The 13,432-nt window shown below is 49.0% G+C and overlaps 1 protein-coding gene across 1 annotated transcript in view; it reads left to right on the forward strand.

The window, feature by feature from the left end:
* The window catches only part of LOC120837758 (zinc finger C3H1 domain-containing protein), an 86,324-nt gene that overhangs the window by 12,963 nt on the left and 59,929 nt on the right, over window positions 1–13,432 (forward strand). Inside the window, exons 7-12 of the mRNA XM_040207326.3 lie at window positions 3,797–4,162; window positions 5,728–5,821; window positions 7,367–7,467; window positions 9,980–10,135; window positions 11,352–11,495; window positions 12,620–12,879. Of these exons, the coding sequence (XP_040063260.1) occupies window positions 3,797–4,162; window positions 5,728–5,821; window positions 7,367–7,467; window positions 9,980–10,135; window positions 11,352–11,495; window positions 12,620–12,879 (1,121 nt within the window). The remainder of the gene's footprint in view (window positions 1–3,796; window positions 4,163–5,727; window positions 5,822–7,366; window positions 7,468–9,979; window positions 10,136–11,351; window positions 11,496–12,619; window positions 12,880–13,432) is intronic.

The raw sequence follows: 13,432 nt of genomic DNA on the forward strand, positions 1-13,432 counted from the left end.
AACTGACTCTCTCGCACGCGACATATGCTGCCGGCGATGATGCACGGTCGCACGGAAGCACACAGGTGCACGTGTGTTCCTTGAATCACGTGGTCAGTGAGAAGTGCACTGCCAGTGCCGCCTGTGGGCTTTGCTTAAAAAGTACAGTACAAGCAAACAAAATCTCCCCAAGAGACCTGAGCACGACATTCGTAGAGCAAGGTCGGCTGCTCCGACAAGGTGCCATTGATTGCTCCGTTGGCTTCACCGCGGCTCACCCTCTAGGATTAGCAGTTTTTGGTCGTTTTGCGCTTGTCGAACCGTGTTTTCTGGTTTTATAAACATTTGGGTAGAATTGATCGAAATATCTGGCGTGTAGTCTATTTAGGCGTTACTAAACAGAATTGCATTGTTGTCTTAATCTGTAAAATGATCCGGAGTTGCCCTTTAAGGCACGGGACAAGAACGACCATTTTTACACCATGTTTCAATGTTTGCCCCCATTATATCTCGACGGCGTCGCAAGTGTTGTTTGCACTGACAAAGAATTTTGTCGAGAGTAAGCAAAAACAATGACGTCATGACTCTTAACTTACTGCAGAAATTGAACTTTGTGCAATCAATAAATGTAAACTGGAGAACATTTTCTACCACCAGAAAACACGCCAACATGACGTGAAAACTGCGAAAAATGCCGCCAATTGCTAGACTGCCATTTCTCCCGCAAGACAACTCGGAAAACTCCTAAATTTAGCGGGAACACCTCTAAATCGGCAACACTGCTGGCTACATCGGTCATGTGCAGCGATGTGGCTGAAGTGGCGCTGTAGGAGAGCTTTCTGTAAAAACAAACTTAGCCACAGAGGCATGCTGTCGACTCTACAGGGGAACCAATCAAATCGATCGATGAGCCTGCTGGAAGAACTAGAGAGGCGTCCACATTCGCCTTAATTCTAGTGCTTCATAGCTTTTGCGGCGTTTCGAAGGAACAGCGTCGAGAGCTGACATCCTTTGCCAGAGTGGACAGAAACTCGTTCGAGACTGCCCACACGAATAGGACACTGTCAAACACACAAAGAACGCGAGGCTTAGCAGTCTGACCAAGCAGATGCCATTAGCAAGAATTAAGGACTGAAGGGCTTTTCACACGGGACCGTGCGTTTAATTCTTTTTATGTTACATCACGAGTTGGTGAGACAGTTGTGCCTCGTATGTTACATGCAAAACTACTTTTCGAACTGTTCGTTACACTTCATAAAAAATATGGACGTCCCAGTGACTCGCTTCATAAGCAGACGTAAGCTCCTAATATAACGAAAGCTAAACAGAAAGGAGGAATTATGACAGACGTGTACAAGCTCCCGTAGCATAACGCAACGTGAGCAAACGGTTCTGTGTGGACGTGCCTCGACGACATCGTCTATTGTGACTGTCGCCTTATGAAACTGCTTTCCATCCAAACACAATGTATGTGTTTGAACTGTTCCAAATCAGTCTTGGAAAAGAATGCCTCGACGACTTTCACCTCTAAGACACTTTGATTTCTGTGGCAGAAAATTTTACTAGATCGCAGAATCCAAGGACGGCGGTCCGTATGGAGTGCCGTAGTGGCTTCGTTGTCTGGGAACCGGAGGCAGAGACCTTCCTTCAGATCCCAGGATCTCGCGGTGTCGCATGGCGTCGTGTGATACCACAATGTTAAGTGACACTGTGACGTCCTCGTATATTATTGGAAATTATAGTTCCGTATAAACATTACATCCACTCCCTCTTTGGCCAAAATATCGGCTTCCAGTTGTCCCGTAAATAACAAATTCAGTGTACCGTAATATCCCAAATCAACCCCCCCCCCCCCCTTGCCGCCTGAAATTCATAAAAAAAGTGGGATGGGCCATGTCTTTGTGGGATAGCACAAAAAGTTTAGAAAAAGCAAAATGAACGCCCATTTTTTTGTATGTTTATGGTGCGGCTGCACAAGAGATACAGTACATTAAACTAAAAACTCGAATTAATTTCGTTGTTTTTGCAAGAAATGCTCACAAAAAAAAGTTTTATTATCGCAGTCTGTTGCTTACATATGTGCAATGAACACTGCCAATCGGCATATAGCGTGAATGTTTGTTCCACGACAACACGTTTCTAACGCCGCTATGTTCTCTTCGCTAAGAAAGAAAATTAAAAATTCAATTACCGTAAAGTTCCGAAAGAATGCCCACCCAAAATGAAGAGATAAATGGTGATAGCCCACCACAAGTTAGTGGGCTATCTTTGTGGACGCCACAGCAAAAATTTATCAAAAATCGGCTATATAAACCACGTGATGTGGGAACTGATACCGCAGATCGCGGACACCGCAAATTCGCGTGTCACGATGCGATAAACGCACAAGAATTCGCTACGAACTCCTGTGTCATGGGAGAGGATACCGCAGGTTGCGGACGCAGCAGATTCGTGTTTCACGGTGCTAAGGACCCACAGAAATCCACCGAGAACTCGTATCTCACGGGAATGAATACCGCGAATTGCAGACGCAGCAGATGCAAGTTTTATGGTGCAATAAACACGCGGAAACCCGCTACAAACTTGTCTGTCATGGGAACCAATATCGCGGACAAAAAGGCAGGAATCTGCTACAAACATGTATGTTACGGGAACAGATCATGAACGCAGCAGAATCATATTTTTCTATGCAATATACACGCGGGACCAATTCACGTGGAATCAAGAATGCGCACGCAGATCGCAAACAAAAACGCGGGAATCTGCTAAAAACTTTGTCACGGAAACGGACACCACAGATTGCGGGCACAGCAGATTCGCATTTCACAGTGCAACATACACGTGGGAACAAGTCGCATGTTACCAGAGCCGATATCGCGTGCGCAGATCGTGGACAAAAACGCGGGAACCCGCTATAAACGCCTGTCAGACGTGCCGGTACAGCAAATGGCATGGTTGACGCAATTCCCGTCGGACATTGCGTGACATTTGACGGGAATCGGGAGGTGGGCGATGTTTCTGAATTTTTATGTTGCAGATATTTAGCCAGAAAAACGGGATGGGCAATCTCTCGGGGGCAGGCGTTCTCAGGTTGAGGCGGCTTTGCTGCGTGGCGTGAACGGCACCACAAACACGGAGCTCAAAATGGGACGCTGTACAAACGTCTGTGTGCGGCATTCTAGCAAATCTTTATTTTCCCGCTGGCTTTGTCTTAAATATTGCACATCCTTACCAACCGCGGTCGCGGCGTTTCGGGAGAGGGGTGGGTTCACGGTGAACTTACTTTGGTAACTCAATTTCACATTTCAGGACATTGGGCGTTCACTGACCTCGCGATCCCTGAATGGGTTACTTCTTGTGTTATTTCTCTGCCTTTGTTTCTTTTTGTCCGTACAGACTTTTTTCTAAGCAAAACAAAGTTTCATTTTATTATCTCTGTCATTTTCCTCTCGCACATATCTACTACAACTTCTGAGTCGCATGAATCGAAGAGGAACTGCGTAAACAAAAAAGTGTCTTTCCCTCCTTTGTTTTGCTGTCATGGACGTCCTCTAACTGTCAGGTCCGCGGTCGCGTCATTTGGGTAAGATGAATGTTCACGAATTGTCGAGTCTGCGTAGGAATATTTAAGGTAGGCGATCACATTTTTTTTTTTAAATCGATATTTACCCAAAAAGTGGAGTGGGCAATGACTCGGGATATTGTGGTAGTTGTTACGTTGCGACGGACAAGAGTGACCCTGGGGTGCGCAGAGTACTCGAGCGCAGCGTGCCGCGGCAAAGTTGTTCAAAGCCGCACCTTTCTCCGCGTCGTGCAGCTGAAGAAGGGCCAGAAGGCACCCTGGTACGACCGGGAGCTGACGCAGCAGATGCGGCGCAAGGACCGGGCGTATCACAAGTGGAAGCGGCACCCCTGCTACGACAACTGGGAGGCGTTCAAGTCACTCAAGCGGGAATACAACCGCATGCTCAAGCGCAAGCGGGCCGCCTTTGCCCAGTCTTCCTCCGACGGCGCCACCGTGATTGTGGCTGCATCTGCGGTCGACGAGCAGACGAAGGCGGGGGTTCCCGAGGAGGAGCAGACGGCGGAAGGGGACGTCGAGGCGACCCCCGCGGATTCGCCGGAGGTGGCCATCGTGGATGCGGCGGAGTCGTCCTGCGACAGCACCACTCTCCCCCTCGAGGTAAGGTCGGCTTTGACTGTGCTTCTGGTGTTTCTTCTGTGCGGGCACGGCCTTTTTTGGAACGGTAGTTTAGTCTGTGAATTTATTTGTTAATGAGGAATGTGCGTTATCTTTCGAATTCTGCGAGAAAGGCGTCACGAGGGTCTGTTATGTCGTATTGTGGTGTCGCACGACGGGGTATTGCCAAAATGTTGCATGATGTTATGCAATGCTGATGCCATGCGACTGATGTTACGGCGTCACAAGACGTAATGACATGACATGTGATGCAGTGCCATCACTGTCGTGTGACTTCTTGAGGCCACATGGCATCATGATATAATGTGGCACTATAACATTGTTTGACATCACATATGGCATCTCACACATATGGCATGCACCCAGCTCAATCACAGCACAATACGTCTTGTCCAGTCTTTGTCAGTGTGATCTAGCTTGTGTAATCTTTTCATGGCGATAGCTGTTATAGCCTCTTCCCTCCACTGGAAATGACGTCCTTCGTTGTGGTTTTTTATGTTGTAGTTGGTGTATTAGGGTGTAGGGTGTTCGTCGTCGCCGTTGCGAAATTCTCGAAAAAGATTGCCCTTTGCCCCCGGGAATCGGTCCTGGGTTCGTCATCTGCAAAGTGGGCATGTCGCCACTAAGCTCGCCACAGCTTTGACTAGGTTGCCTCAATATCCCTCTGTTTAGGGCGATGCCATTCTTTGTAGTATCTGGTGCCGACTGCACACGCTTTCTGTCAAAATACAAAGAAATGGCCAATAGCAAAATGCCAAGAGCTTGTTCCGGGAGATATGCTTTCACATGCTTCCGGTAAGAAATGAGGAGTCCTGTGTTAATCCAGAGTACAGTCACAAGGATAACTGCGACATGCCACGGCAAAGTCGTTTTGTATTGGTGTCGCGTTCACACACCGTGGGGTGCGTAAACAAAGCTTTCAGAATGAAATGGACATCTGGCTGTTTTGTTCTGAACGCTTATGTTCATGCGCCCCACGGTGCATGAACGGACGAGGGGTAGGGATGGGTATTGAACCCAGGATTCTCTGGATTTTGCAGCGCAAACTCGCTCCACGCACTCCGAGCTGCAATGGGCCAACACGCTCGGCCACGGATCCCCATACCGCATTGGCACTTGGAAATGTTGTGTGCACCAAGGTCCCAAGCATGTCGATGTCACATTCGTAGTTCCATTGCGAGAGGCTGTTTAGAGTCCGAGTAGTCCGCTTCCACAGTCGCTCGGCGGAAACCGTGAATAGCACTAATTGCCTCCCTCCCTGCATTCTTTGCAAGAGCAGGCAGGTTGCCTTTGTTTCCAAGAAATTTTGCATCGCATTCCAATAAATAAGCGCATCTAGTCAAGAAGGCTATATTTTCAAAGCTTGCTCTGACTCGAGAGAATGCTTCGATTCTTAATTTCCGGAATTGGCCGATACAAAAGAATGTAACTAAAGCGCTATGCTTGTTTCCTTTTTTTTTTATGACAGTGATTAAGTTTAAGGTGACAGGGGTTTTGCGACGGGTGTTCTTTACTCTGACTAATTGCTCGTTTCTCTCACCGTGCAGAGCATCCCACTGCCGGACTTTGTGAGCGGCGACAACTATGAGCCGGTTGAAATGGAAGTGGACAGTGACGATGCTACCGAGACGCCCACTCTAGGTTGGCTACCTTCTTTGAAATTATGGTTTAAATGCGTAGCATCTATAGGGTCAGCTCTTAAAGGGGCATTAAAGGGGTTTCTGAGATCATCTATTTATGGTCATCACTCACTCTACCTCCTCTAGGCATTCTAAATAATTCGAGATTAGATCGATACGCAACCGATTTCCCCGGTGGAAACAGGGTCGGGGATCACGACGCGCCCGTTTTTTTATGATTCGGCACGGAAACCGGTTGCTTCTCACGCAGTGAGCGGGTCGGCCAACAACGGACCGATTTTTGAACGCGTGCAGGAAACGTCGCTCGCGATTGGCCCTTGCACGTCCAATGGCACTTTCCGGTTCCTGCACCAAACCGCAAAAAGACTGGCGTGTCGCCATCTCCGATCTCGTTTTTAATGGCGAGATTGGGCTCGACGCTCTGATGTCGAACTTTTCAGAACGCTTAGAGCCTGTAGCCTGAATCACGGCCATGAGGGAAGGCCGCACTCCGTCGCTCGTCAAATCCGACTGCAGTCAGTGCTACAATCTAACAGAGTTATTCGAGCGGTGCCAAGAGCGCATTGCCATGGTGCTCATCGTCTCTCTGCACTTGCCATCGTCAGCAAAACCAATCGCGAGCAAAAAACGCTGGGATCATGTTGCATTTATTGCGCACGATTAGATCAAGATGCACTTTTGGTGCTGCCCGATTGGCTCCTTCTGATTGTGGCGTCGGCTGCAAGTGGGCCTAACTTGAAACGGAGTGTGGTGGCTTTGCACAAGACCCGGAGCAAAGCTTCAGCAGAAGCTCGGTCAACGAATCCTTGCCGTCTTGTTGTTGCTTGCTGGTTCGTTTCTGGCAAGGTGCAAGCTTCCCGAGTGGAGCTTGTTTGGCCCAGTGGTCTAGCTGCGTGAACAGTTATGCATACTTGAATTATGTATCTTGAATTTCGGTCGCCTTTATGCCTTTCATTTAACTTTTGTCGTTGCGTTAGTCATTTCTTGAGTCTGGCTCACACACACTTGTGGCTGCCTACAACCGGAGAGGCCAGAGAGCAGTTTGCAGCCCCACGATTGTAGGGAGTCGCGAGTGCAGGAAAGCGGCCTTTATGCATGAAGATGGCAAAAAGTCGCCTTGTAAGGCAACCTCACCTGTGTAGCTGAAACTCCGCCAACTCGGGGATCTCTCTCTAGCCTTTCTGATCTTACCTAGAGCCACATAATGAGCTACGCTTCCGAGTAAAGTCACCTTTGCCATCTTGCCTCCTAGAATCATTGTTGCCGACCAGCTGAAGCTTTATTTGAAATCACAGAAAACGGTTTTTCGGCCTCTGGATATGTTAAAGCAGCCCGCTCAGCACTAGGCGCCAAAATGGTGGCACCCACAAGAGAATCGGGGAACGGAGTGCCAACACTCGAGGCGTAACTTGTTTGGCGGTTCTAATCTTGCCAATTAGCTGATGTTGACGTGACCAGCCCGTGTCGTTGTTATTGTACTAATGTTCGGGTCAGTGCAAGGGAGGAGTGGGATCTCACTGTGTGTCTTTCCCGTTCGGCCAATCAGAAGTCCCGGACGGAAGCGAAGACGAAGACGAAGCTGCCCTCAGGGAGCAGCTGTTGCAGGCGGTCATGCGGAACCGAGTGACGAAGGCACCGACCACCGAGGTCTGTTTTCCCGTTTGTTTCGTCGTCTCGAATAGATGCAGCGGGAAGATTTCATTCCTGTGACAGCTTTAGTTGTTTTGTAAGAAAACAAAGTGTATGATAGACTCTCATTAATTCAAACTCTAAGAAGCCACAAATTTTGTTTGGATTATGAGAAATCCATCTAAATATGGTGCAACTTAAAATTGTGATTTACCATATGATGGCTACACACACAAAGCAGATATTTTATGATTTCTTCCACATAGACCTACTGATCATAAGCAGGTATGCCACGCACGAAACATTTGCAAAGTGTATAACGTAAATTTATTTATCCCTCAAGAATGTTGCTTATTGTGGTCTGTTTAGACAGCACATGACAACTCAAAACAGAATTTTGTTCATCGTGCTAAGAAGTTGTCTAATGTGGACTATTAAGCAGGGAACATATGAGCGATAAAAGCGGGCACCACCGGCAGTTTTAATAGCAACTCACGTGGACGCTGTGATCTGGACCTATGCCATGTCGCAACGTCACAGCATCCACGCAAGTTGCTATGGAAATTTCTGTGTGGTGCAGGCGTTTTGATAGCCCATGGTGCCCTGCTCAAGCCCCGTTGAGTGCGCTTGTCACCGAGCACCGGTGCACTGCAGAGAAGCGACACCCATGGAAGCAAGCTCCGTGGGTGTTGCCTCTCTGCAGTGCGCATTTGCTCAAAAAGAAGCACACTCAACGGGGCCACAAGAACAAAAAGTATGAGTAATGCGAAAACGCAGTCCAAATTATGCGGATTATGAAGTCATTAGAAAACATAGTGGGACTACCAAAATTTTTAAATTTCTTTGAATTAACCAGAAGTATGACATATCAGAGTTTGAATTATCGCGAGCCTATTGCAGTTCTGCTTGCAAGAGGGATACTTCTCCGATCACAAGGACTTGTGCTCTTGAGCTTAGGTGGGATGACTGTGTATCCAAAGGGTTAAAACGAGCGCTCCTTGGACGGGTTTGCAATCTATACCTTGTTTCTTCGTTGCTTGCCAAAAAGCGAGTGCTATGCCCCCATCCCCCCCCTTGAGCCAATTGGAACAATGGAAGTGAAGCCCGTGACAAAGGTAGAGGGGCGAGAGTGTAACCCGAACAGTTGGAGGAGAGGGGAAGGAGGAACTCCCCTCTGGGGTGTTTGTCACTCAAAATTTGAACTAAAGCTGTTTTCCTCGCTTCCCCGTCCGTGGCTTCGACAGCATTGCGCTCAGCTAGTGAGGTCGAGGTGTCTTCCTCCGACATTTCGATTGATTCACTGAGGCTCTAGCCTTCGCCGTTTGCCAAATTACGGACGGTAAAACTTACCTTTTGCTTGACGCCGAAATTGGTCACAAGTCGATGCCACAAGAGTTGCCTCAGCCATAGGCATAAAGTTTTCAGATTCTCAGGGGTGGCTAAGGGGCGAACAAAACCCAAGCCCAACTAAGAAAAAAAAAACAAAGAAAAAAAAAACACGATGCACACTCATAAAAATGCGACGCACTGCGTTGCGTCGCGTCTTTTTGCATTCAGGTTTTAGTTTTGCGCAATCAACCTTTGTTGACTCGTTGCTGTCTCTGCACTCCGTCCAAGTGAACCGTGCCGTTAGCGCTTGCTCGAGTCGATTTCGCTTGAACAAAAAGTTTGCGTTACCCATGTGCGCTCCATCCTAGGCCGGCTTGCACATTTGCAGTCGAGCTCGATCGACCGCGTCACAACCGGTCACGACTGTTTGTGGTGAGAAAACACACCGGGGCCACTTGTCGGGTAGCTGTGGAGCACCTCGGATCTGCACCTATTTTGTGCGTCATTCCTTCCTCACGTGCTTAAAATGTTCTCACAATATTAATGCGAACCATTTCTCACAAACAGCACGTAGATTTGAGCTTGCAAGTTGCGTGGAACCTTTGGTCTAATTATACGCATATCGGAAAGGTTTCAATCGATAGGTGGCACAAGCGTGTTCCCTCGTAAGTGGTCAGAAGCAGCTGCGATGCAGTCTATCAGACTCCAACGCAAATGTTTGAAGCGGCCTTCAGGTGAAAGCAGACATGTACGGTAATCATTACGAGTGATCAGATAACCTGTAATAAGTTACTATTTGGAGTAATTCTGTAATCATTGGTATACATTTATTAGGAAGCAATTACAAAAGTAATCTCATTACGTTTGGAAGTGTCGTGCTTAGTCGATTCTAGCTCAACCACGATTGTAACGCAAAGGGCTACTTTTCGTTTTGCCCCACGAACCTTCTAACCCACTCTTCCTCGCCTACCTCTCCCCCTCACTTCACTGCTGGTCACATGACTTCCCCGTAAACCAATCGGCGTCAAGCATCTCCCTCCTCCTCCTCCCACCCCTCAACCAATCAGTGTCGAGCCTCGCAGCCACGCTCTTATCCAGGCTTCAGTTTTGGGCTTCGCGAAAGGCCGAACACATTACCAAGGAACGTTTCATGTTGAAAGCTTCATTCTCAAAGACCTCTGTTTGCGTTGTCTCGCGACAGCCCCGGCTGGAGGGCTCCACGCAGCCGGGGAGTCCCGCCACGCCCGTGCCACCCTCGGCGGGCGCCACGCCCCCTGTCGTGGAGTCTCCCAAGGTCAGGGTCATGCAGAGGGCCCCCGCAAAGAGGACAGACTCACCGTTTGGGGACACCAGGAGGGTACGTCCCGGACACTTTGACGGTCCTTTTCCTTAACGTGCCGCAGACGGCTGTGTGTTTGCGAGCTTAGCCTCTCATGAATTTCGAGCAGGCTGCTTCACTCGCGAAACTTTAGGGAGATAGTTTGCCAGAGCAAGACCCTGCGAATGGGACGAACGCGTTGCCGGATCCCTTGCGTCGGAGGTGTAGTTAATCGATTGAATGTTTGCGGTTGAGTAAATTTAATGGCCACTGCTGTGGAAGCATTTTCAGTGAGACTTCCTGGAACTTTCTATGGGGCGCTTCATTACTTTCACTCTAAACCTAAAAGTTAATGTATTTTAGCCTTATGTATGAAGCTGGGGATGTGGAACGTGCAGTTTGCTTTTAGTTGAGCTGACACGGAGAAATTTAGCCCAATGAATTTTGTGGTGTCATGCGACTTCACATTACATTGTGGTGTCTTGTGATGTAATGTCATATGACGCTGACGTCACATGACACCCTGGTGTCATGCGACGTCTTGACATCACGTGACATGGTTTGGTCATGCGATGTCAGATCGTGCAACCACCGTCGAGTCGATGACGTCGCGTAAATACCGTCTGCTAAATTCAGCAGGTGTGTGGTGGTGATTCGTGGCGTCGCATCACGCTTTCTTCAGATATCCCAGCCCTCGAACATATTCGACGTTAAAATTCAGTGTTTATTCAGACAAAGACTGAAAGAGAGGAGGAGACGAGAGCATCTGGGGACGTTGGAACACCAAGCTCTGGTTGAAATTATTAGTGGGCAGACGGAAAGCTAGATTTGTCTCCACTGCACCGTGCGAACGCCGTCCGCTGGATGCCAGAGTTCCACATTCTAATGCATTCGATGAGGACAGTGGAGGAAAACTCAGCTTTCGTCTCCTTTGCATTGTTCGAGCACATTTCAACACGAACATCCGGCGTGCATCCAGCGGGTGGCGTTGGAACACCACCCGCTAAATGCCAGAGTTTTGCATTCTAACATGTTCGACATGTTTTGCATTCTAACATGTTTGAACTAATCGTTCAAACAAGAGTTCGGTGTTCCAACATCCCCGCACACTCTAGTCTCTTCCTCTCTCTTAATTTCTGCCTGCACATGGGCCTACGACACGCCGAATCGTGAGCTAGCCCGTCGGAGTGCCAAGGCGCGTGCAGCTTTAAGGTGACGCGGGGCACCGCTCGTTTGCCTGCCTTCTGTCTACCAGGCGGCGCCGGTGGTGATCAACCTGGCTGCGGACGACACGACGGAGGAGGAAGAGAGTGAGGATGAGGACGCCCTGTTGCCCAGTGAAGCCAGCTTCTCCCTGGGCCTGGACCAGCTCCTCAAAGAAGCTCGGATGAAGGCCCAGGTACTTCCCTCTGCGCTCTTTCCGCAACCTCGGGAGAAACTGGGTCACGAAGCCTCTGGCTCGCTTGGGTAGTCCAAACAAGATGCAGACATGCGCCAAAAACCGGTGACGAGAGCTTGGCGGGAACTTTCTCGAAGTTTTGGAGTGGCAGACAATGTTTCGCCAGGAGACGGCTTCCTTTGGGAATCGGCCGAGAGACGTAGATTTCGAAAAAGTTGTGGCATCGAGGCCCCCCGAGAGACACTTTTCAAGTTAGAATGCATAGGGGAATGCAAAGCCACTAAGGCACGGGTTCTTAAACTGGGTTTCCCAGAGCATCGTCGAGCCCGTCCTTGATCATCCTTGCCCTAAGTACAGCATTTTTCTAGTTTTAGCACCATTTTAGCAGATTTTATGTCAAACACTCTCCAGTATGTAAATTATTGTTTACAAGGTCTGTCGGCATGTTTACCACTTTGTTGCAATATGTCGAAATCGGTAGAGGTTTCTTGGGATAGAAAAGATGGGGAACCCTCACTTTAAGGCAGTGGTTCTCAGCCATGGATGTGTCAGGGACCCCTTGCGAACCGCTGGCAGTGATGGGGGATCCCTTCCAGCCGGCGGGGGCGGCACGTTAGTAAGTTAACAGATCTGGAGCATGAAACAGGTGCCTTTTATTGCTACGTAGCAGAAAAACATAAAACAAAGGTGCCACATCACTTCATTTTGGTGAGTTCATCAAAACGTGCCAACTAAAAAAAAAAAGAAAGTTTTGTTGAGGGTCTTGCGGACCCCAGAAGTGGCTTCGCGGACCCCCATTTGAGAACCACTGCTTTAAGGTGTTGATTTTGGGGACGAGTATGGCACTCGTTGGTTAAAAATAATCTCGCTGATTGCTGCCAGTGTCTGTCTTAAGTTTTTATCTAAGTTGATTAGATCTTCATTACAGCAGATGATAGTTCTAAGGTGCCCAGAAAATATGTGGATAAATCTTGCCACAAGGCTAATGCCCAAGACTCTTTTTTTTTATGTACTTAAACAAATAATTAGGATAACCGACATAAATGGGATAGCTCCGGGAAACTGCGGCTTTAGTCGCACACCAGTAACTTAGTTTTTTATCTCCTCCCTTCATCATCTTGCAGGGACCACCGCCGGAAGAGCCAGCGCCGCCCGCAGTCACACTGACACCTGCGTCGGTGCTGAAGCTGTCGCAGGCTCAGCAGCTGGAGTACCGCCGGCTGAAGGCGGAGATTGCACGCCGGGAGCTGCGCAGCGCCACCGCTCCCACCGTGAAGATCTCGGCCGCCGAGCGCCAGCAGCTGAACAAGCAGCGCAAGCTGAAGCAGCAGGCTGCCATGCTGCGCTCGCTGCGGGCGCTCGAGAACACCCTGCACGCTGAACGGTGAGCATTGGCAGGCACCACTTTGAGGTGGCCGCCCAGAACACTGGACCATTTCCAAAAAAATTCCCCCTTTCCCTCATCATCATGGTAAAGGCGGTGGCAACTCAGAACGTGACGCAGCGTCGAGCTAGATGCAATTGCTGCACCGGAGTTTTCGGGTCTGCGGTAGCTTCGAACGTTGCTAGATCGAGGTCAATTGACAAGCTTCCTAAAATGCCCGGTGCCCTTTCGCGGCGCATTCGTTCGGTGTTGTTCGCTATACTACCGACTTACCGAATGGATGGAAGCAGCAGGACCGGTGGAACCTTGGACGTACATTGCCCGTGGTTGAAAGCGACTCTATGGTGTTTTTTTGTTTTTTGTGAAAACAAAGTTTGTTCAGAAAGGGCGCCATTTGAAAACGGTCCTTCTCTGTCCCATGTGGGAGCGGTGCTCCTCGTAGAGCCAAGATCACGTTCCGCCCGTAGTTGCTCACATGCGGGCGGCTACGGCTAATAGAGCGCATCGTTGGTGCTGCTCTACATTTTGATCCCACGACGTGACCCTTGGGAGT

Source organism: Ixodes scapularis, unplaced genomic scaffold (assembly GCF_016920785.2).
Source record: "Ixodes scapularis isolate PalLabHiFi unplaced genomic scaffold, ASM1692078v2 PGA_scaffold4__175_contigs__length_147842914, whole genome shotgun sequence".
Classification (NCBI taxonomy): Eukaryota; Metazoa; Arthropoda; class Arachnida; order Ixodida; family Ixodidae; genus Ixodes; species Ixodes scapularis.